The sequence below is a fragment of the Erythrolamprus reginae genome, chromosome 2 (genome assembly GCF_031021105.1).
Source record: "Erythrolamprus reginae isolate rEryReg1 chromosome 2, rEryReg1.hap1, whole genome shotgun sequence".
NCBI lineage: Eukaryota > Metazoa > Chordata > Lepidosauria > Squamata > Dipsadidae > Erythrolamprus > Erythrolamprus reginae.
Window position 1 is genome coordinate 351,773,134 of NC_091951.1, and position 23,325 is coordinate 351,796,458.

Genomic DNA, 23,325 nt, shown 5'->3' on the forward strand with positions numbered 1-23,325 from the left:
GCTTCACTGAAGCCTCCAGACTTCCAGCAGGCCTCACAGGCCTCACTAAAGCCCCCAGACCTCCGGTAGGCCCAACAGGCTTCACTGAAGCCTCCAGACTTCCAGCAGGCCTCACTAAAGCCCCCAGACCTCCGGTAGGCCCAACAGGCCTCACTGAAGCCTCCAGACTTCCAGCAGGCCTCACAGGCCTCACTAAAGCCCCCAGACCTCCGGTAGGCCCAACAGGCTTCACTGAAGCCTCCAGACTTCCAGCAGGCCTCACTGTAGCCTCCAGACCTCCGGTAGCTCTTGTGCTCTTCAATATTTTCATTAACGACCTAGACGAGGGAATAGAGCGGGAACTAATCAAATTTGCAGATGCCACTAAGCTTGCAGGGGGAGCCAATACTCCAGAAAATAGGCTCAGAATGCAGAAAGATCTCAATAGATTAACACTGTGGGCCCAAACTAACAAAATGATGTTCAATATTGAGAAAAGCAAAGTCCTACACTTAGGCAAGAAAAACCCAAGACACGCCTACAAATTAGGAGGAACCTCACTTAGCAGTAGTGACTATGAAAGAGATCTCGGAGTCTGGGTGGATAACCAACTAAATATGAGCCAGCAATGTGCAGCAGCATCAAAAAAAAAGCCAACACAATCTTAAGCTGCATCAACAGAGGGATATACTTCAAGACTAGGGAAATACTAATACCAATTTATAATGCCCTAGTCAGACCACATCTGGAATACTGCATCCAATTCTGGTCACCTCACTACAAAAGGGACATAGCACTTCTGGAAAAGGTACAGAAGAGAGCAACCAAAGTGAAAAAGGGAATGGAAACCAAGACAATACGAAGAGAGGTTGCGAAAAGGAGGGCCAAGGATACCCTTGAGGGATTGCCACGGAGAGGAGGGAGTCACATTATTCATAATGCACTTGGGGAAAAGGAATCCTCAATCTGAGTATTGCATTGGCAGTTCTGTGTTAGCAAAAACTTCAGAAGAAAAGGATTTAGGGGTAGTGATTTCTGACAGTCTCAAAATGGGTGAACAGTGTGGTCGGGCGGTAGGAAAAGCAAGTAGGATGCTTGGCTGCATAGCTAGAGGTATAACAAGCAGGAAGAGGGAGATTGTGATCCCCTTATATAGAGCGCTGGTGAGACCACACTTGGAATAATACTGTGTTCAGTTCTGGAGACCTCACCTACAAAAAGATATTGACAAAATTGAACGGGTCCAAAGACAGGCTACAAAAATGGTGGAAGGCCTTAAGCATCAAACGTATCAGGAAAGACTTAATGAACTCAATCTGTATAGTCTGGAGGACAGAAGGAAAAGGGGGGACATGTTCGAAACATTTAAATACATTAAAGGGTTAAATAAGGTCCAGGAGGGAAGTGTTTTTAATAGGAAAGTGAACACAAGAACAAGGGGACACAATCTGAAGTTACTTGGGGGAAAGATCAAAAGCAACATGAGAAAATATTATTTTACTGAAAGAGTAGTAGATCCGTGGAACAAACTTCCAGCAGACGTGGTGGGTAAGTCCACAGGAACTGAATTTAAACATGCCTGGGATAAGCATATATCCATTGTAAGATAAAATACAGGAAATAGTATAAGGGCAGACTAGATGGACCATGAGGTCTTTTTCTGCCGTCAATCTTCTATGTTTTTATGTTTCTATTTTCAAGGGCACCAGAGGGCCAGACCAGAATCAATGGATGGAAAGTGACTAAGGAGAGATTCAACCTGGAAATAAGGAAGACTTTTCTAATGATGAGGGTGCCAACGGAGGTTGTGACGCCCCAACACTCGACATATTCAAGAGAAGTTTGGACTGCTATCTGGCTGGGGTGGTGTAGGGTCTCCTGCTTGAGCAGAGGGATGGACTAGATGTCCTGCAAGGTCCTTTCAACTCTAAAAATAAATTTTAAAAAAAAAAGAGCATTCAAGTCACACCGTTTATTTTCTAGGAAAAAGCAGATTTATCCCGGACTAGCAACCCAGCCAAGATCTTTGGAGTAGAAATGAGGAGCTGCTTCACGATCGGGCTGGCATCTGCCTGGGTGCTAACCCCTTCTTTGGCTCGTCTTCAAATAAGCTCCTACCCGGTCCCATGATCCCTGGCACAGGATACGCATATGCAAAAATGCAGCTGAAATGCGATTGCAGAAGAGGGGTGGAGGAGAGAGAGGGAGAAGTTCAACTATCCCAGATGTCAGGAGCATCTGCAGGTGTTGAGCATATTGCTCTTGCAAACTAATGTCTGCGGTGTGGGATATTCCGGCGCATAGCCGACCATCTGCGTCGGAGCGATGAAGTAGCTTTTCAAGACCTACAACTGGTCGATTGGTTTAGCTTTGGAGGGTACCTTGAAGAGCCTTTCAGGTGATGGGCAAGCTGCGCCGAGTAACTGGACGAGGATAAACCGATCCAGGGCATTCAGCCAAGAGGAGAAATAGTTTATATAAAAATAGTTTTTATTAAGGTTTAAAATTTTAAAAAGAATATAGACATACAAACAATAACAGCAAAGAGAAAGAAAAAGAACAAAGAGAAAAAGAAAGAAAAATGAATACATAAACATAACAGTCTTCGGAGAGGGGTGGCATACAAATCTAATAAATTGAATTGAACAATATAAATACATTTACGCAAACAATATTCCATCAAACACCCTCCTTGTATCCTGTTGTTTTCTTCTTTTTGCAAATACAATCGGTAAAGAAAGTCATTTTGGTTATTAAATTCTCCGTATCTATACATCTGTCATCATTACTACCGCCTTATTTTAATCATTAGTACAAAAATTTATATAACTAAAATAACCAAATTCAGTGTGTAATTTGAAAAAAAGATTGTTGTTTTAGTATTCTTAAATTTCTGAATATATGTAATTCATACATTGTTATACAGTGATACCTCATCTTACAAACGCCTCGTCATACAAACTTTTCGAGATACAAACCCGGGGTTTAAGATTTTTTTGCCTCTTCTTACAAACTATTTTCATCTTACAAACCCACCACCGCTGCTGGGATGCCCCGCCTCCGGACTTCCGTTGCCAGCGAAGTGCCCATTTTTGTGCTGCTGGGATTCCCCTGAGGCTCCCTTCACTGGGAAACCCCACCTCTGGACTTCTGTTGCCAGCGAAGCGCCCGTTTTTCCCCTGCTGTGATTCCCCTGCAGCATCGCAAAAACACAGAAGTCCAAAGGTGGGGTTTCCCATGGAGGGGAGCCTCAGGGGAATCCCAGCAGTGCAAAAACGGGTGCTTCGGCTGGCAAAAGGGGTGAATTTTGGGTTTGCACGCATTAATCGCTTTTCCATTGATTCCTATGGGAAACATTGTTTCGTCTTACAAACTTTTCACCTTAAGAACCTCGTCCCGGAACCAATTAAGTTTGTAAGACAAGGTATCACTGTATTATACTTTCAGTTTTCCTTCCATTTTATGATTGGTTAAAAAACAAGAGGAGAAATAGTTTGCAGGCTTTACATAAGTAGTGGGTTGCAGGTGGTACAGCTGGGATCGGAGTTCTGGGGGCGGAAATGGAGATGCGTATTCATGTCCACGCTCTCAATGCATGCACACACATGCATGTGCAAGATTTTGCTTCTGCGCATACGCAGCAAGTGGAATCTCATGCAAGGATGCCCTCACGCGTGAGATTTCGCCGACTTTCTGTGGGTTTTTTTGCTTCTGCGCATGTGCAGAAGCAAAGAAATCGCCGAAAATCGGCAAAGTCTTACCTGCAAGAGCATTCTCATGCGGGTTTTTGCTTGCTGTGCATGCGCAGAAGCAAAATCTCATGCCACTGGGCATGCGCGCGCCCGCAACAATCCCAGAGGACATACCAGTAGCGGCCGGTAAGTGGAATCCTCACCTGCTTCATATGTAAAATAATAACATGTTTATAAGTTTGAGGTGCACAAGGTGAACATGGAACATCTTTTAGCTATTTGATGTGTTCACCCAAGATTTTACATGGACATCACAGTACAAAACAGGTGTTGAGACTTTGTCCCAAAGATGCTTTTTTCAAGAGGCAACTGGACTTTCTGGTTTTTCTTTTGAAGATATTTTGTTTCTCATTCCAGAAGCTTCTTCAACTCTGGCTGGATGGTGGGGAAATGGAAGGATTTTTGTTCCTTGCAGACAGCTGGTCATTTATATCCTTTTTAGAGGGTCCATGAGGCCACTTGGAGGTTTATCTGGGTCCTTAGGGTCACCTGAATAATGCTCCTGGTTCCTGCAATCTGCTATTTCTTTCCTATGGAAATCCATTTGCACCGCTTAGGTGACCCTGAGGACACAGCCAAACCTCCAAGTGGCCTCAATGACCCTCTAAAAGGATACAGATTACCAGCTGTCTTCGTGGAATATAAATCCTTCTATTTCCCAACATCCTGTGAGAACTGAAGAAGCTTCCTGGATGATAGAAGCGAAAGGTCTTCAAAAGAAAAACCAGAAAGTCCACTTGCCTCTTGAAAAAAAACACAGGTGGCCTCTCTTATCTCCTGTAATATGTCCTCAATTGGTCTCTTCTATGCATAACTCTGCGCCTGCGTGGGTCCGAGATTTCCGCATCTGAATCGGCTGAAGATAGTGGAGATTGGCTTCCTGGGCTGTGTGTCAAGCCCCCCTCTTCCAAGTCACCCCCACCTTCTTCTTCGTCCGAGGAAACTGCACTCCCTGACTCTGTCGGCAATAAAACAGGCCTATGACATGTTGATGCTTCCCCTGCATCCACCTCCACATTCCTTGGGGCAGGAGCTGGGCCAGGGCCAACCACAACAATTATTATTATTATTGTTGTTGTTGTTGTTTGTTGTTGTTGCTGTTATTATTATTATTATTATTATTAGTAGTAGTAGTAGTAGTAGTAGTAGTAGTAGTAGTAGTAGTAATTAACCTAACATCAAAAATGTCATCAAAAAGGCAGAACAAAGAATGTTCAGGAATTCAGGAAGCTTGAAGTATCCAAGGAGCTGCTGATACAGTTAAACCCCCCTGCTGCTAAACTATTAGAATTGTCTGGTTCGGTTCTGCAACCCAACAAGACCGAAACAGACTTCAGACGAGAATCAGAACTGCAGAAAAAACAATGGCTGCTCATCTGCCTTCCATTGAGGACCTGCACAAGTCAAAAAGAGGGCCATGAAAATATTGACTGACCCCTCGCATCCTGGACATAAACTGCTTCAATTCCTACCCTCAAAATGGCTACAGAGCCCTGCACACCAAGACAACTAGACACAAGAACAGTTTTTCCCGAATGCCATCACTCTGCTAAACAAATACTTCCCTCAACACTTGTCAAACCATTCACTAAGGCTGCACTACTATTAGTCTTCCCAATGTTCCTATCACCCGTCTATATTAATATTGTTTCCTGATTGTTTATTTGTACCCTATGACAATCATTAAGTGTTCGACCTCATGATTCTTGATGAACTTATCTTTTCTTTTACATACACTGAGAGCAGCTGCACCAAAGGCAAATTCTTTGTGTGTCCAATCACACTTGGCCAAATACAAAATTCTATGCTGTTCTACAGGTATTCTATCCACCAGATGCCATCAAACCCCACACTTTCTCTCCTCTGCTATTCTTCCCACAGATAATAGGGAATAAATGGCAATTAGATTAGCTAATTGTAGATAATTAACTCAAAATGAGAATTTAATTATAAAAAATATGTTTTTCAAATTGGGGAGGCTGGCCTTTATTTGCTTTCAACCTGCAATGTCTCAGGTGAGCAGGTTTAATATTGTAAATACTTTTCACCTGCTTCTTTCTTTTCTCTCCCCCCCCCCCCCCCACTCCTCTTTTAAAAGAAAATAAATAAAAGGAAAAAATGAGCTGTATCTCTTTAGGAACAATGTGAAAAAACGCAAACAAAGATCTATGGTTTCATGATTAGCGAAAGAGATGAAAAATGCATTCTGGTTTAGAAACAGAAGATTGATGGCAGAAAAAGACCTCATGGTCCATCCAGTCTGGCCTTATAGTATTTCCTGAATTTTATCTTAGGATGGATATAAGTTTATCCCAGGCCCCGATTCTACGGAGAGGGACGGCCTACAAATCTAATAAATAATAATAATAATAATAATAACAACAACAACAACAATAATATTTATTTACTTACTTACTTACTTACTTACTTACTTACTTACTTACTTACTTACTTACTTACTTACTTACTTACTGGATTTGTATGCCGCCCCTCTCCGTGAACTCGGGACGGCTAACAACAGTGGCAAAAAACAGAATGTAAAAATCCAATACTAAAACAGCTAAAAACCCTTGTTATAAAACCAATCATACATACTGTACAAACATACCATGCATAAATTGTAGAAGCCTAGGGGGAAAGATTATCTTAATACCCCCATGCCTGAAGGCAGAGGTGGGTTTTAAGGAGTTTGCGAAAGGCAAGGAGGGTGGGGTCAGTTCTAATCTCTGGGGGGAGTTGGTTCCAGAGGGTCGGGGCTGCCACAGAGAAGCCTCTTCCCCTGGGTCCCGCCAACCAACATTGTTTAGTTGACGGGACCCGGAGAAGGCCCACTCTGTGGGACCTAACTGGTCGCTGGGATTCGTGCGGCAGAAGGCGGTCCCTGAGATAAACTGGCCCGGTGCCATGAAGGGCTTTATAGGTCATAATCAACATTTTGAATTGTGACCGGAAACTGATCGGCAACCAATGCAGACTGCGGAGTGTTGGTGTAATAATAATAATGATGATGATGATGATGATGATGATGATGATGATGATGATGATGATGTTTAAATTCAGTGACTGTGGATTTACCAATCACGTCTGCTGGAAGTTTGTTCCAAACATCTACTCCTCTTTCTTACCTTGCTTCTGATCTTTCACCCAACTAACTTCAGATTGTGTCCCCTTGTCCTTGTGTTCACTTTCCTATTAAAAACACTTCCCTCATGAGCCTTATTTAACCCTTTAACATACTTAAATGTTTTGATCATGTCCCCCCTTTCTTTAAGTCTTTCCTGATAAATTTTATGCTCAAGACCTCCCACCATTTTTGTAGCCCGTCTTTGGACCCATTCAATTTTATCAATATTTTTTTGTAGGTGACGTCTCCAGAACTGAACACAGTATATTCCATTTTAGATCTTGCAATATGGTAGAACCTAGAAAATTTTAAGATTTCTACTGTTGATATATAAACACTTATAAATATATAAATTTTATATATAAAAAAGAAAGGCTCCTGGTGCTGACTTGAGTGATTAACTCTGACCTTTTGGACTAATAAACTAGCATTGCTCTTGCAGTCGTTGAGGCTTGTAGCCTTTTGTACATAAAGAAAAACGTTTTGCTTTTTTCCAAGCCTGTGAGTGTGTGTGTGTTTGTATAATTGCCTCATTTTTGGGTGGCCCTGTGGCCAGGCAGAACAAATAATAATAATAATAATAATAATAATAATAATAATAATAATAATAATCCCGGACGAGCCCTTAGGGATTATAAGCCCGAAAAAGTGGTCAAAAATGAGCAAGCAAAACTACTGTGGGACTTCCGACTTCAGATTGACCGAATTCTGAAGCATAACACACCGGACATTGTGATTGTGGAGAAAAAGAAAGTATGGATCATCGACATCACAATCCCAGGAGACAGCAGAATTGAGGAGAAGCAGCTAGAGAAATTAGTGAAATACGAAGATCTAAAAATCGAGCTGCAACGACTCTGGCATAAGCCAGTGAAAGTGGCCCCAGTGGTACTTGGCACGCTGGGCGCAGTGCCAAAGGATCTCAGTGGACATTTGAAAACCATCGGAATTGACAAAATCTCCATCTGTCAATTGCAAAAGGCCGCTTGACTGGGATCGGCAAACATAATTTGCCGCTACATCACGCAGTCCTAGGTGCTTGGGAAGCGCCCGACTGGTGATGAAATATGAAATCCAGCATAGTGATCTCGTTTGGTGTGTTGTACTGACATAATAATAATAATAATAATAATAATAATAATAATAATAATAATAATAATAATAATACTAATACTAATAATAATGAGGTGATTGCCAGGTCTCCAAATTTTAATCATGTGACCCCTGGGGAGGTTGAAATTGGTCATAAGTGTGAAAAAGAATCCTAGTTTACTTTTTATAGTACCATTGTAACTTCAAACAGTCACTAAATGAACCGTTGTAAGTTAAAGACCGCCTGTGTTTCTTTCCTACACAACAGAACCAAAAAAGAGAGATTTTTTTTTTTACTTTTAACAACACCTTCTATTCTACCTGCAAACAAACCATCACATTTCAGCCCCCGTCAGCACGTAAAGCATCGCTTCCATATTCAAACGTGCAAAAGAGACAAATGGATTTGTCTTCTTCGCCTCCTCTGGTTTTAACATTAGATTAAATAGTTCGTCGGGTAACCTTTTGCAAAACTGATGAAGAAGGAATGCAGGGAACAAACTTTGTGACATTGGTCACCACTGGCTGGCCCACAGACGGGAAGGGATGCGTCAAGGGATGCTGAAAAATTACTATTCAGGGAGACAAAGAAAGAACAGCTTGCCACCAAAGTTGTGGGTGCTCCCATCACTAGAGGTTTTTAAGAGACTGGACAGCCACCTGTCTGAAATGGTACAGGGTTCCCTGCTTTGGTTAGGTGATCGGATTAGGAAACCACCAAAAAACCCAGTGATTTTTAAGTGAAGCCTTTGCTTCAAAGAAGAGAGGATCAACTTAATCTTCAAAGGAAATGAAGGCGGGACAAAAAGCAAGGGATGGAAAATAATCAAGGAAACATAGAAACATAGAAGTCTGACGGCAGAAAAAGACCTCATGGTCCATCTAGTCTGCCCTTATACTATTTTCTGTATTTTATCTTAGGATGGATATATGTTTATCCCAGGCATGTTTAAATTCCGTGACTGTGGATTTACCAACCACGTCTGCTGGAAGTTTGTTCTAAGGATCTACTACTCTTTCAGTAAAATAATATTTTCTCATGTTGCTTGTGATCTTTCCCCCAACTGACTTCAGATTGTGTCCCCTTGTTCTTGTGTTCACTTTCCTATTAAAAAACACTTCCCTCCTGGACCTTATTTAACCCTTTGACATATTTAAATGTTTCGATCATGTCCCCCCCTTTCCCTTATGTCCTCCAGACTATACAGATTGAGTCCATGAAGTCTTTCCTGATAGGTTTTGATGCTTAAGACCTCCCACCATTCTTGTAGCCCGTCTTTGGACCGTTCAATTTTGTCAATATCTTTTTGTAGGAGAGAAGCAACACAGAATTAAAGAGGAATTTCTTCACAGAGAGAACAATTAACCAGTGGAAACAGCTTGCCACAAGGAGTTGTGGGGTGCTCCATCGCTGGAGGGTTTCAAGAAGAGGCTAAACAGTGATTTGTCTGAAATGGTATAGGGTCCCATGTTTAAGCAAGGGGTTGGACTAGAAGACCTCCAAGGTCCCTTCCAACTCTGTTACCTGCACCCCTTGATCAGGGGTGAAACTCAGCAGGCTTTAGAAAACTGGTAGGGGGAATTTTGAGTAGTTCAGAGAACAAGTAGTGGAAAAAGTGCTTCTTCTTACAAACGTTTCTACTTAAGAACTTGGTCACAGTATTATGAACTTAAGTGAATTAAGTTCACTGTACAGTGTTCCCCTCGATTTTCGCAGGGGATGCGTTCCGAGACTTCCCGCGAAAGTCGAATTTCCGCGAAGTAGAGATGCGGAAGTAAATACACTATTTTTGGCTATGAACAGTATCACAAGCCTTCCCTTAACACTTTAAACCCCTAAATTAACCATTTTCCATTCCTTAACAACCATTTAGATTATTACTCACCATGTTTATTTATTAAAGTTTATTAAAAAAATATTTATTAAAGGCGGACGAAAGTTTGGCGATGACCTATGACATCATCGGGCGGGAAAAACCGTGGTATAGGGGAGGAAACCGCGAAGTATTTTTTAATTAATATTTTTGAAAAAACCGTGGTATAGACGTTTCGCAAAGTTTGGAACCCGCGAAAATCGAGGGAACACTGTATTTCAAATCAATCTTTTTATATAGAAAGCATCATTTATACACCAATCCAAATTCCTGCATGTGAGGTCACCTTGGCAGCTTCTCCGTGAGAAGAGTTAAAAGATATCAGTCCAGCGTCTAGGGCTGCTGTCGGAGATCAAAGCTAATTGCAAATTCCTTTATGAGATAAAGAGGTCTCCAGTTTCACTGACTTACAGTTACAGCTTTCCAGATCCTCCACAGATGAGGCAAATTCTACTGCAAGGATTTTAGCAGAGAAATAACAGTTGGCTAGCGTAACATGGCTGGAACCCCAAACGTCAACTGACTCCATTACATAACACTGAAACTCCACCCCAGACTTCCCATCAGCCACCCTTAAATACTTATGGGGAGTGGTCAACAATTCCCTAGAGTTAACAAACTACAGACTACTTCCTTTTTCCATACAAGTATTCTTGTCTTTTTCTCAGTCTTCTAAAGCGGGCGTCTAACAAAGGCTCATGGTCTTCCTCCTCCTCCTCTAAATAAGACCCTACTGTCATTGGCATATCTGCCAGCTCTGGTGGTCCTTCAGGTTCATCCAGGTCTATTTCTCCCTCACTCTCTGCCACAGCTGACAACACTACTGGCCCAGGGTACCAAGAGGGGCCTGGCTCACCCTCCCCAGAATCTCTCATTACCAGAGTTGGTTGAAGACCATTCACAACAGGCTGGGAGGTTCTTTCTCTCTCTCTCTCTCTCTCTCTCCTCTCTCTTCTCTCTCTCTCCTCTCTCTCTCCTCTCTCTCTCTCTCCTCCTCTCTCTCTCCTCTCTCTCTCTCCTCTCTCTCTCCTCTCTCTCTCTCCTCTCTCTCTCTCCTCTCTCCTCTCTCTCTCCCCTCTCTCTCTCCTCTCTCTCTCCTCTCTCTCTCTCTCCTCTCTCCTCTCTCTCTCTCCTCTCTCTCTCTCCTCTCTCTCTTCTCTCTCTCTCTCTCCTCTCTCTCTCCTCTCTCTCTCTCCTCTCTCTCTCTCTCCTCTCTCTCTCTTTTAAAAAGGTCATTTTGACTACGCGCATTTTATTTGTCTGGCTGGAGCTCAGCGTCTCCCCACATCTGCCACTCCAGATCTGGCACCGTGACTGGAAGCTTTTGATGAAGTTGAAGAGAGGCCATGCGCTGACGGCATGTTAATCACCCGAGCACCAAATGGAGTGAGAAAGACTTCAGGAGCTGTTTGGCATCAAAATGACTTTGCTAATCTGGGCTTTAGCCTCGACCCATCTGGGCACAATGCCCACCAGGCTTCTGCAACACACCAAGAACACACCAGGGGCTTCTTCCTTATATTATGACCCCTGGAAATCCCAAAGAAGGAATGACACTTCCTCCTGTTTGTGACCGTATGGAGTATGGATTTCGGATAAAGTGATCCAGTGTCATACAGAGGGGAGAAAGTGGAAATTATTAAGCACCTCAGTGGTGCAGTGGTTAGAGAGCAGTGTTGCAAGCTACTTCTGTTGATCACGGGCTGCCAGCAGTTTGGCAGATCAAGCCTCGGTAGGCTCAAGGTTGACTCAGCCTTCCGTCCTTCCAAGGTCGGTAAAATAAGGAGCCCGATTGTTGTGGTCAATGTGCTGACTCTCTATAAACCGCTTAGAGAGGCTGTAAAGCACTGTGAAGCGGTATATAAGTCTAAATGCTATTGCTAAATGGAGAGAGGGAGAGGGAAATAGAGAGGAGAGAACAAAAGGAAGGTGGAGGGGAGAGAAGTAGAGGTGAGAGAGAGAGGGGAGGAGATAAGAGGGAAATAGAAGAGAGAGGGGAGAGAAGGAGATGGGGAAGGAGAAGAGAGGAGAGGGAAGTAGAAGAGGGGAAGAAGAAAAGTAGGGGACAGGGAAAGGAGAGGAGGGGTGGGGTGAGGTGAAAAGGGAGAAGAGAGTTGAGGAGAGGAAGGAGAAGGAGGAAGAGGAGGAGAGAAAAGGAGAAGAGAGGAGAGGAGAAGAGAAGAGGAAGGAGAACGAGGAGAAGAAGAGAAGAGAGGAGGAAGGAGAAGGGTAGGACAAGGGGAAGAGAAAATGAGAGGACAGAAGAGGAGAGGAGAGAGAAGAGAAAAGGAAGGAGAAGGAGGAGGAGAGAAGAGAGGAGAGAGAAGAGAGGAGAGGAGAGCAAAATAGCAATAGCTTATATAGACTTATCTACCGCTTCCTAGTGTTTTCACAGCCCTCTCTAAGCGGTTTACAGAATCAGCCTCTTGCCCCAAACAATCGGGGTCTTCCTTTGACCCACCTCAGAAAGACGGAAGCCTGAGTCCACCTTGAGCCGGTGGTGAGATTTGAACTGCTGAACCACAGCCAGCAGTCAGCAGGAGCAGCTTGCAGTGCCAACCACTGTGCCACCGAGGCTCATAAAGCCTGAGTCCCACCAAGTCAAGCTCCTTGCCCATCAGAGACGATTCTGGCACCCGAGAGGCAGGGACAGGTGAGCAGAGTCAGGACCTTACCTGAGCCTGTGACAGATGCCATTCATGGCAGGAGCCGAGGAGCCGGATTCCCCCATCAGCCCGTCTTCTGGATTGCCAGCCAGGGTCTTAAACCTGCAAGGGAAACAGAGGCACTCGTCACCGTGTGCAGCCTCAGAGAGTGAAGAAACGACGGGTTACCTTCTGTCGCCACCCTCTAATGCAGTGTTTCCCAACCTTGCCAACTTGAAGATATTTGGACTTCAACTCCCAAAATTCTCCAGCCAGCAAATGCTCTAATGAAGTTCCTCTTGTTGTGGTGACCACCTTCCCCCAACCATAAAACGATAAAATTATTAGGAAACTCGGGGGTGGGTTCTAATTTACCTCGCTGCCCCTTCGTTTCCTCCTGCACTGCCTGGCTGCATGGACACGCTTGCAGTTTGTGCATTCGAGGGGTTCAAGGCCATCCCATGCCCACCCACCTGGGCAGAAGTGGAAGGAGGACTGGCCACCCTGGCACAATCTGAGTGGGCAACGTGACAAGTTTGTGGGTGGGGAGGACGAGGGAGGAGGTGAATTTTCAACCGGGTTCCCAGTGTGGCTCCGACAATAAATTGGAACCTTGAGGAGTCTTTTGACTTGGACTCTGATTTGGTTTGGATGCTACCTGGAACATAAGAACCTAAGAAGAGCCATGCGGAATCAGGCCCCTCGAGTCCAGCATTCTGTGTCTCACAGTGGCCCACCAATTGTCCTTGGGGATCTTGAGCAGAAAGAGAAGGCAAGACCCTCCCTTTCCCCTGACCCTCAACAAATGGTACTTAAGTGAATCCTCAACCAACATAGAGGCAGCACATGGACATCCGTTTCAATAACCACCTATGATACACTTGGCATCCGTGAATCTGTCTAATCAGCTGTCACGACCTCTTCTGGAAGGGAATTCCATCAACCAACGACCCTTTGGGTGAAGAAATATTTCCCTTGATTTGTCCTCACTTTCTTACCTATTGTTCTGCCGGGCTCTATGGACACACACACACTTGAAAGTTCAAAACAATGTTCTTTATCACAAAAAATTCAAAAGAAACAAAGCGCCCTTTTTGTATTGCAAAGAGCACTCATCCCAAAACAACCTGGTAGTCTGTACAATCCCTTTAATCAGTCCTTAAGTACTTAGCTAGCAGCTGTGAAGGAACATCACAGCCCTCCTTCCTCCACGAAGTGAGACCCCCACACTTTGCTCTGCTTTGGTTTCAAAGATGTGAAAAATCAACAAACAAAGTCCGGAAAACAGCAAAAAAACGGTCCTGAAGAACTGCGATCAGATAATCTTCCACAACGGCCAAGCCAGCACGCTGCTATTTATATCAGCAGCTCTAATTGCTGTAGCCCAACCCAAACACAGGTGGCCTCTCTTATCTCCTGTAATATGTCCTCAATTGGTCTCTTCTGTGCATAATTCTGTGCCTGCATGGGTCTAACACTTCCTCATCCTAATTGACTGAAGATAATGGAGATTGGCTTCCTGGGCTGTGTGCCAAGCCCCCCTCTTCCAAGTCACCCCACCTTCTTCTTCATCCAAGGAAACTGCACTACCTGACTCTGTCGGGAATAAAACAGGCCTATGACATGTTGATGTTTCCCCTGCATCCATCTCCACATTCCCTGGGGCAGGAGCTGGGCCAGAGCCAACCACAACACCTATGAGCTTTAGGGAGAGGCCCTCGTCCCAGTGTTGTGTGACAGAGAAAAGAATTTTTCTCTATCCACCTTTTCTATCCCATGCATGATTTTATACCCTTCGATCAAGTCAGCACAGCTGGCTGGGAATTCTGGGACCTGAAGTCCCAGGGTCTTAAAGTTAACAAGATCCCTGGGTCCAGCAACAACCAGTTTCCTCATCCCCTTTCCCAAGCTCACCGGTGATAATCCCGCCTGGATTGTTGGAGCTGGTCCTGCTGCTGGAGGAGCTTGGCCTCCTGCTCCGCTAACAGATTCTGCAGGCGCTCCTTCTCGATTTCCAGCTCAATTTTCTGGAGCAGGAGTTCTTTCCTTTTCTCTTCGGAGAAGTTCTGGCTGCTCCGATCGACTTCCTTCGACCTCGAGACGTCGCTGGCTGTTGGCCACCGAAGGTGCGGTGAGCCGAAATATTCCGAGGAGGATTCGCAAGGGGGTCCCGGATACCGGTCTCGCAGGCGGCCAGCGTCTCGGAAAGGCTCATGAGCCGAATTTCCTGATTTGTGATGGAAGGCGCAGCCCGGAAGAGGACAGCCGTTCCTTCTCTTCTCCCCATCCGGAGTTCTCCTAATACGGGCAGGCTGCGTGGCCGGAGACACCCTCTGGTTGCACTTATGGGGCAAACCATTTTGCAAAAAGGCCACCGTTCCTCGCCTCCATCTGACGTCCAGGGGTGCCGGCCTCAGGAACACCCCTATTCCTACCATGATGAGTGGAAGGTTGAAGACTAGGGCTCCTACGAATTGAGCTGTGATCCTTATGCAAAGCTTGTAGTCCAGCTACACCAAGGTAGGAGCCATCCAGGTCTGACGGTGGCACCAGATGACAATGACCTCTCTGGCTGGACATCTGTAGAGAAAGAAGACACGAAAGCCATGTTCAGATTCGAACCGTTCCAAAATAGCAGTGTTCCAATATTTTTATATATATATATATATATATATATATATATATATATATATATACATACATACATACATACATACATACATACATACATACATATATATATATACCAGGGGTGATTATATATATATAATATACCAGGGTGATTCGACACAAAATGTAACCCTTCCCTGGTACAGAGCTGAAGGGATTGGATACTGTAGCCTAGAGGATAATTCTCTGCCTTACAAGGCAAATGTTGCAGGTTCAAGTCCCAGTGGGTATGGCTAGCTGATGAGGCCAAAATAAGGCCGAAATAGATCTATCCTAGTCTCCCTTAATTTTCAAATTCAGCTTAAACATGTGACACATACAGATAGAATTGTCGGCTATCAATAAATTAAATTAACTGCCTTGGAAATGGCCCTGGGTTGGGCCAAGAGGCAAAAAAGGAGCTGTGATGTTCCTTCAATATACCAGGGTGATTCGACACAAAATGTAACCCTTCCCTGGTACAGAGCTGAAGGGATTGGATACTGCAGCCTAGAGGATAATTCTCTGCCTTACAAGGCAAATGTTGCAGGTTCAAGTCCCAGTGGGTATGGCTAGCTGATGAGGCCAAAATAAGGCCGAAATAGATCTATCCTAGTCTCCCTTAATTTTCAAATTCAGCTTAAACATGTGACATATATATATATATATATATATATATATATATATATATATATATATAAAAATATTGGATATATATATATATATATATATATATATATATATATATATATATATATATATATGTAGATTGTTCTGAGTTCGGGTTTTGCCCTGTGTAATGTTTTGCATGTCTATGCGACGTTTCGGCGAAATCACATTCACCATCTTCAGGCTGTAGTTCCAATCTTTGTGTTGTTTTAAAACAACACAAAGATTGGAACTACAGCCTGAAGATGGTGAATGTGATTTCGCCGAAACGTCGCATAGACATGCAAAACCATTACACAGGGCAAAACCCGAACTCAGAACAATCTACATACATATACCCGTGAAAATTTACGAAAACAAAAATATATATATATATATATATATATATATATATATATATATATATATATATATATATATAATGTATATATTTATAAATGTGTATATACCAACAGTAGAAATCTTAAAATTTCTAGGTTCTACCATATTGCAAGATCTAAAATGGAATACTGTATTCAGTTCTGGAGACCTCACCTACAAAGAGATATTGATAAAATTGAAGATGGGCTACAAAAACAGTGGAAGGTCTTAAGCATAAAACATATCAGGAAAGACTTCATGAACTCCATCTGTAGAGTCTGGAAGGACAGAAGGGAAAGGGGGGGACATGATCGAAACATTTAAATATGTTAAAGGGTTAAATAAGGTTCAGGAGGGAAGTGTTTTTAATAGGAAAGTGAACACAAGAACAAGGAGACACAATCTGAAGTTAATTGGGGGAAAGATCAAAAAGCAACGTGAGAAAATATTATTTGACTGAAAGAGTAGTAGATGCTTGGAACAAACTCCCAGCAGACGTAGTTGGTAAATCCACAGGAACTGAATTTAAACATGCCTGGGATAAAATATATCCATCCTAAGATAAAATACAGGAAATAGTATAAGGGCAGACTAGATGGACCATGAGGTCTTTTAAAGCGGTTTACTTTAAATTTTTATCTGTCGCGTGCTCGTGTGTTGTTGGGGTTGAAGCTTGAGGCTTTCCAGAAGAGACTGGACCGCCATCTGCCTGAAATGATACAGGTAGTCCTCAACTTACAACAGTTCATTTGGCAATGTTCAAAGTTATAACATCTTTCACAGCTAACAGCTTTTAAAGCCTCCCCTGTGGTCACACAATCAGAATCCAGGCAGTCCGGCAGTCCGGTTTGTATTTATGACCGTCGCAGCCCCGCGAGGGTCACACAATCGCCTTTTGCGAATTTCTGAAGCCAGATTCAACTTAACAACCAGCTTACGAACTTATGGACGGCGGTGATTCACTTAGCAACGGTGGCAACGAAAGTTGTAAAACGGGGCGAAACACATTTAATGAATGCCTGACTTATAACAGCAGAAATTTTGGGCTCGTGATGGTAGGTTGAGGACTATCGGTATGGCGTTTTCTGCTTGAGCAGGGGGTCAGACTAGAAGACCTCCAAGGACCCATCCAACTCCTTTGTTCTGTTGAAATCTTCTGTACGGTTCCTTGGCTACTTCTCATTTGTGGTTTATAAAGCAATACAGAAATGGAATGGTTTGATTATCAAGAACCAGCCCACCTCCCCAAACCATTGTTTTTCAAGCAGAAGTAAGGGGCATGCTATCAGATCTGCCATTTAATTCTGTCTACACAGGTAGAATAAATATAAAAGCATTGCCTGCAGGATCTGGGGCATAAACAAGGCACTTCAGCCTATTCAGGAATTCCGAGTATCCAGGGTTACATAAAATCAACTCCAAGTGTGGCAGAGAAAAAGCCATTAAATGTTAACATCTGAAAAATGTTTAATTTTCAATAACGGAGCCAGGAAAGGCATTCCACCCCTTATAAATACCGTCTGATTGGCCATTACACAGCGGGGAATTTTGAGGTTAAAACGTTGCACCTTGTACGGAATGGAATAGTACTTAACTGTTGGAAGAGGATGGATGGATGGATGGATGGATGATAGGTAGGTAGGTAGATGATAGATAGATAGATAGATAGATAGATAGATAGATAGGTAGGTAGGTAGGTAGGTAGGTAGGTAGGTAGGTAGGTAGATCATAGATAGATAGATGGATGAGACGGACAGACAGACAGACAGACAGACGGACGGACGGACGGACGGACAGACCAGACCAGACCAGACCAGACCAGACCAGACTTCTTTATTGGCCAAGTGTGATTGGACACAGAGGGAAGTTGTCTTGGTACATATGCTCTCAGTGCACATAAAAGAAAAGAGACATTCGTAAAGAATCATAATATATCATCATTATGAAATTTCTAACAGTTAAATAATATCAAATATTTTCTTGTTGCTTTTTTTAAAAAAAAGTCTTCTCTTTGTATATTTCACTGCAGTGCAGGTCAAAATCCCAAAGGCAAGCCTAAAACACCAAATAACCTCTGTGTGTGTGTGTGTGTGTGTGTGTGTGTGTGTTTCTTTCTTGCCTTTCTCCATCCCTCGTTTTTTCATTCTTTCTTTGTTTCCCTTCCTTCCCTTTTTCTTTCTTTGTTCTTTCTTCTTCCTTCCTCTTCTTTCCTTCCTTCCTTTCCTTCTTCCTTCCTTCCTCCTATCTTTCTCTCTTTCTTTCCTTCCTTTTTCCTTCCTTCTTCTTCTTCTTTCCTTCCTTCCTTCCTTCCTTCCTTCCTTCTCCTTCTTTCTTTTGTTAATTTCTCCCCTTCGTCCATTGAGTCTACTCCCTATAGCTGATGGCCAAGAAACCGACGAGAGGGAGATAAGGAAACAAAAAACAACCCCCCCCCCAAACCTCTAGGGTCCATTAGAACTTGTTTACGACACCGATATCGGCATGTTAAACGATGTTGAGAGTTCAGATTACTGAATAATTTAAAAAATAATAATAACAAGTGATAAAAAACCCCAGCTCTTAATTGGTGTCGTCCAACTTGGGAAAGGCCAAGGATGACGCCCGGAGCGTGGCGGGCAGAACGGCTCCCATGCATAATGCATGGCCGAGTGCGGTGCTCCCTTTGCGCAGGGTTGGCCCTCGTTAGAAAGCAGGCAGGTTTTGGAAACGGAGGGCGGCCAAACACCTGCAAGCCTTTTAGTTCATCGTCTGGAAAGTCAATCCTACCTTGATGATCTCCTGCCGGAGAGGGAATTCTTAATTGCACCAGGGAGAAAGCGCCCCGATTAGAGTCGGGATGGGGCCTTGGCAGAGATTTCCCCCTGCAGCTGTTCCCATTTGCATTTTCCCACCCGTTCGCCTGCCAAGACAGCATCACGCAGGAAATCTGAGTCAAATCAGACCAATGTGACATCCCTGGTAATTGGTCTCAAGCAGGAGTGGGAAAGCAGCCCCCCTCTCACGATCCGGGGACTTCAACTCCCCATCATTCCTGCTCAGTTCCTGTATTCAATGCTTAAATTGAGATTAGACGATTTACAACGACGTCGCCTCCGATTGCATCTACCCGTAGTTCATAGAAACATAGAAGTCTGACAGCAGAAAAAGACCTCCCAGTCCATCTAGTCTGCCCTTATACTATTTCCTGTATTTTATCTTAGGATGGATATATGTTTATCCCAGGTATTTTTAAATTCAGTGACTGTGGATTTATCTACAAGTTTGTTCCAAGGATCTACTACTCTTTCAGTAAAATAATATTTTATCATGTTGCTTTTGATCTTTCCCCCAACTAACTTCAGATTGTGTCCCCTTCACTTTCCTATTAAAAATACTTCCCTCCCGGATCTTATTTAACCCTTTAATATATTTCAAATGTTTCGATCATGTCCCCCCTTTTCCTTCTGTCCTCTAGACTAGACAGATTTATTTATTTATTTGTTTGTTTATTTATTTATTTATTGGATCATATACCAAAATGTCCTTCCTGTTAGTGACTACTTCACCTTCAACCGCAACAACACACGAGCATGTAATAGAGTCAAACTAAATGTAAACCAACACTCCAGAAGATAGGCGCAAAATACAGAAGGACCTTGACAAGCTGGAACAATGGGTGCTATCTAACAAAATGAAATTCAATGGTTTTATTGGAATTGATTGGTGGGATTCCCTTCCAGAAGAGGTCGTGACAGCTGTCAGCCTGGAGAGCTTCAAGACAGGATTAGACAGATTCAGGGATGCCAAGTGTATCATAGGTGGTGATTGACACAGATGTACAAGTGCCGCCTCTGTGTTGGTTGAGGCAGGCAGGATTCCCTGGGGTCCCATTTGTTGGGGGTCAAGGGAAAGGGAGGGTCTTGCCTTCTCTTTCTGCTCAAGATCCCCATGGACAATTGGGGGGCCACTGTGGGACACAGAATGCTGGACTCAATGGGCTTTGGCCTGATTCAGCAGGGTTCTTCTTAGGTTCTACGTTTAGGCAAGAGAATCAAAATGCACAGGTACAGGATATGTGGTACAATACTCAATAGTAGTAACTGTGAGAGCGAGTCCTAGTGGACAACCATTGAAATAGGAGCCAGCCGTGTGCAGCAGCTGCCAAAAAAGCCAACACAGTTCTAGGCTGAACTAACAGAGGGAGAGAATCAAGATCACACAAAGTGTTAATACCAGTTTATAAGGCCTTGATAAAGCCACACTTGGAAGACTGCATTCAGTTTTGGTCGCCACGATGCAAAAAGGATATTGAGACTCTAGAAAGAGTGCAGAGAAGAACAACAAAGAGGATTAGGGGACTGGAGGCTAAAACATATGAAGAACGGTTGGAGGAACTGGGCCTGGCTAGTTTAATAAAAAGAAGGACCAGGGGGGACATGATAGCAGCCTTCCAATATCTCAGAGGTTGCCACAAAGAAGAGGGAGTCAAGCTATTCCCCAAAGCACCTGAGGGTAGAACAAGAAGCAATGGGTGGAAACTCATCAAGGAGAGAAACAACTTAGAGCTGAGGAAAAATTTCCTGACAGTTAGAACAATTAATCTGTGGAACAGCTTGCCACCAGAAGTTGTGAATGCCCCAACACAGGAAGTTTTTAAGCAGGTGTTGGATAACCATCTGTCTGAAGTAGTGTTGGATCTCCTGCCTAAGTAGGGGGTTGGACTAGAAGACCTCCAAGATCCCTTCCAGCTCTATTCTAATTCTAATTCTGTTTCTAATTCTTTTCTATCTCTTCTTCTTCTTCATTCTTCATTCCTCATTCTTCTTCTTCTTCCTCTTCTTCTTCTTTCTTCTTCTTCTTCTTCTTCTTCTTCTTCTTCTTCTTCTTCTTCTTCTTCTATTGTTTTGTTGTTGTTATTGTTGTTGTTGTTCTTCTTGTTATATTGTTTTGTTATTGTTGTTGTTGTTGTTGTTGTTATTATTATTATTATTATTATTATTATTATTAAAAATGAAACCTTTGCTCGAATCCCTGTTTACCTGGAGTGGTTCCTATCCTGCCTTCAGGTGCTTGGGGGAGAGCTCTTCCGTACCTGCCCATGTAGAAACAGTGCAACAGGAGGAGGAAGGAGGCGAGAAAGAAACCGGCCCCACAGCCAAATCTTTTTCCCATCTCTGATCGCAGTGGCAGATGGGCTACGCCAAAAGAAGTCTGCCGACTCAGATCAGCCCCCTAAAGACCCTTTTGGCTCCAGATCTAAGGGGCTTCTGCAGAGGAGAACCAGAGTTAGAAGCTGTGGCCAAAAAAAAAAAGACCAAAGGCTGTTGAAAGAGCATCTTTGGTGCAGCTGGAGGAGGAGGAGGAGAAGTAAATTTACATTACAGAGACCACCTGGCGCGGGAGAATCCCCCAGGTGAAGAAGAAAGGGAGGTCTACGAGGGAGAGGAGTGAAAGCAGAGCAACGTCCTTGGAGGAAAACTTACTAGGTCTGTATGAAAAGGGGGATAAAAGGGGAAGCAGGAGGGAGAGGAAAGGAAGAGTCAGATAAGAGGGGGGGGGGAAAGGGATGAAGGGAAGGGAAAGAGAAGGATGAAGGATGGAAAGGAGGGGAGGAAAGGATGAAGAAGGAAGGGGAGAAGGATGAAGAATGGAAAGGAGTGGAGGAAAGGATAGAGAAGGGAGAGGGAGGGAGGAGAGGAGAGGGAAAGGGAGGAAGGAAAGGGGAGAAGGATGAAGAATGGAAAGGAGGGGAGGAAAGCGTGAAGAAGGGAGGGGGAATGGAGGAGAGGAGAAGAAGGGAGGGGAATGGAGGAGAGGAGAGGAGAGGAGAAGGATGGAGAAGGGAGGAGAGGAGAGCGAAGGGAAGGGAAGAATGAAGAATGGAAAGGAGGATTACTATTACTACTAGTTTTTTCTCATAATTCCTATCACCCATCTCCTCCCACTTAGGAGTTGATGACTGTAGCTTGTTGCTTGGATCCTTAAGATTTATACTATATAGTTTCTTCACTGCTTATTGGATCTTTATAATCATTAAGTGTTGTGCCACATGATTCTGGACAAATGTCTCTTTCTTTTATGTACACTGGGAGCATCTGCACCAAGTCAAATTTCTTGTGTGTCCAATCACACTTGGCCAATAAAGAATTCTATCTATCTTCTATCATGGGCAGGGGGACACATGTCTCTCCATCAGGACCCCCACTCCGATATTTTAGAAGATTAAGCAATTCCTGCTGGGGGTGGGGGTGGCAAGGGACATTTACTGGCAAGTGCTGTAAAATTGCTTAATTGCCAAGCAAGCCAAATAGAACTTTAATGATGATGATGATGATGATGATAATAATGATGATGATGATGATGATGATGATGATAATAATAATAATAATAATAATAATAATAATAATTTATTAGATTTGTATGCCTCCCCTCTCTGAGGACTCGGAGCGGCACTATTTTTTAAAAAAAGAGGAGAAATCCGAACGACGCCCTTTTTAGGATAATTCTTTGACGCCCTCCAGGGCTGGGTACAATGAGGACCCGGATTGTGGGGGCAATACACTGGCTCTGTTAAAAAGTGCTATTGCTAACATGTTGTAAGCCGCCCTGAGTCTAAGGAGAAGGGCGGCATTAAAAAAAAATCGAATAAAAATAAAGGATCATCCAGGGCATGGGGTGAGGTATCATCAGTACGCTGATGATACCCAGTTATACATCTCCACCCCATGTCCAGTCAACGAAGCAGTGGAAGTGATGTGCCGTGCTTGGAGGTTGCTGGGGCCTGGATGGGTGTCAACAGACTCAAACTCAACACTGATAAGACGGAGTGGCTGTGAGTTTTGCCTCCCAAGGACAATTCCATCTGCCCGTCCATCACCCTGGGGGGGGGAATACTGACCCCCTCAGAGAGGGTCTGGGCGTCCTCCTCGATCCACAGCTCACATTAGAGAAACATCTTTCGGCTGTGGTGAGGGGGGCGTTTGCCCAGGTTCGCCTGGTGCACCAGTTGTGGCCCTATCTGGATCGGGAGTCACTACTCACAGTCACTCATGCCCTCATCACCTTGAGGCTCGACTACTGCAACACTCTCTACATGGGGCTACCTTTGAAGAGTGTTCGGAAACTTCAGGTCGTGCAGAATGCAGCTGCGAGAGCAATCATGGGCTTCCCAAATATGCCCATGTTACACCAACACTCCGCAG

At 43.8% G+C, this 23,325-nt stretch overlaps 1 protein-coding gene across 1 annotated transcript in view; it reads right to left on the minus strand.

Moving 5' to 3' along the window:
- KIAA1328 (KIAA1328 ortholog) overlaps nucleotides 1-23,325 on the minus strand; it is a 176,254-nt gene that overhangs the window by 55,328 nt on the left and 97,601 nt on the right. Inside the window, 3 exon segments of the mRNA XM_070743646.1 lie at nucleotides 12,497-12,589; nucleotides 14,381-14,832; nucleotides 14,834-15,046. Coding sequence (XP_070599747.1) covers nucleotides 12,497-12,589; nucleotides 14,381-14,832; nucleotides 14,834-15,046 — 758 coding nt within the window.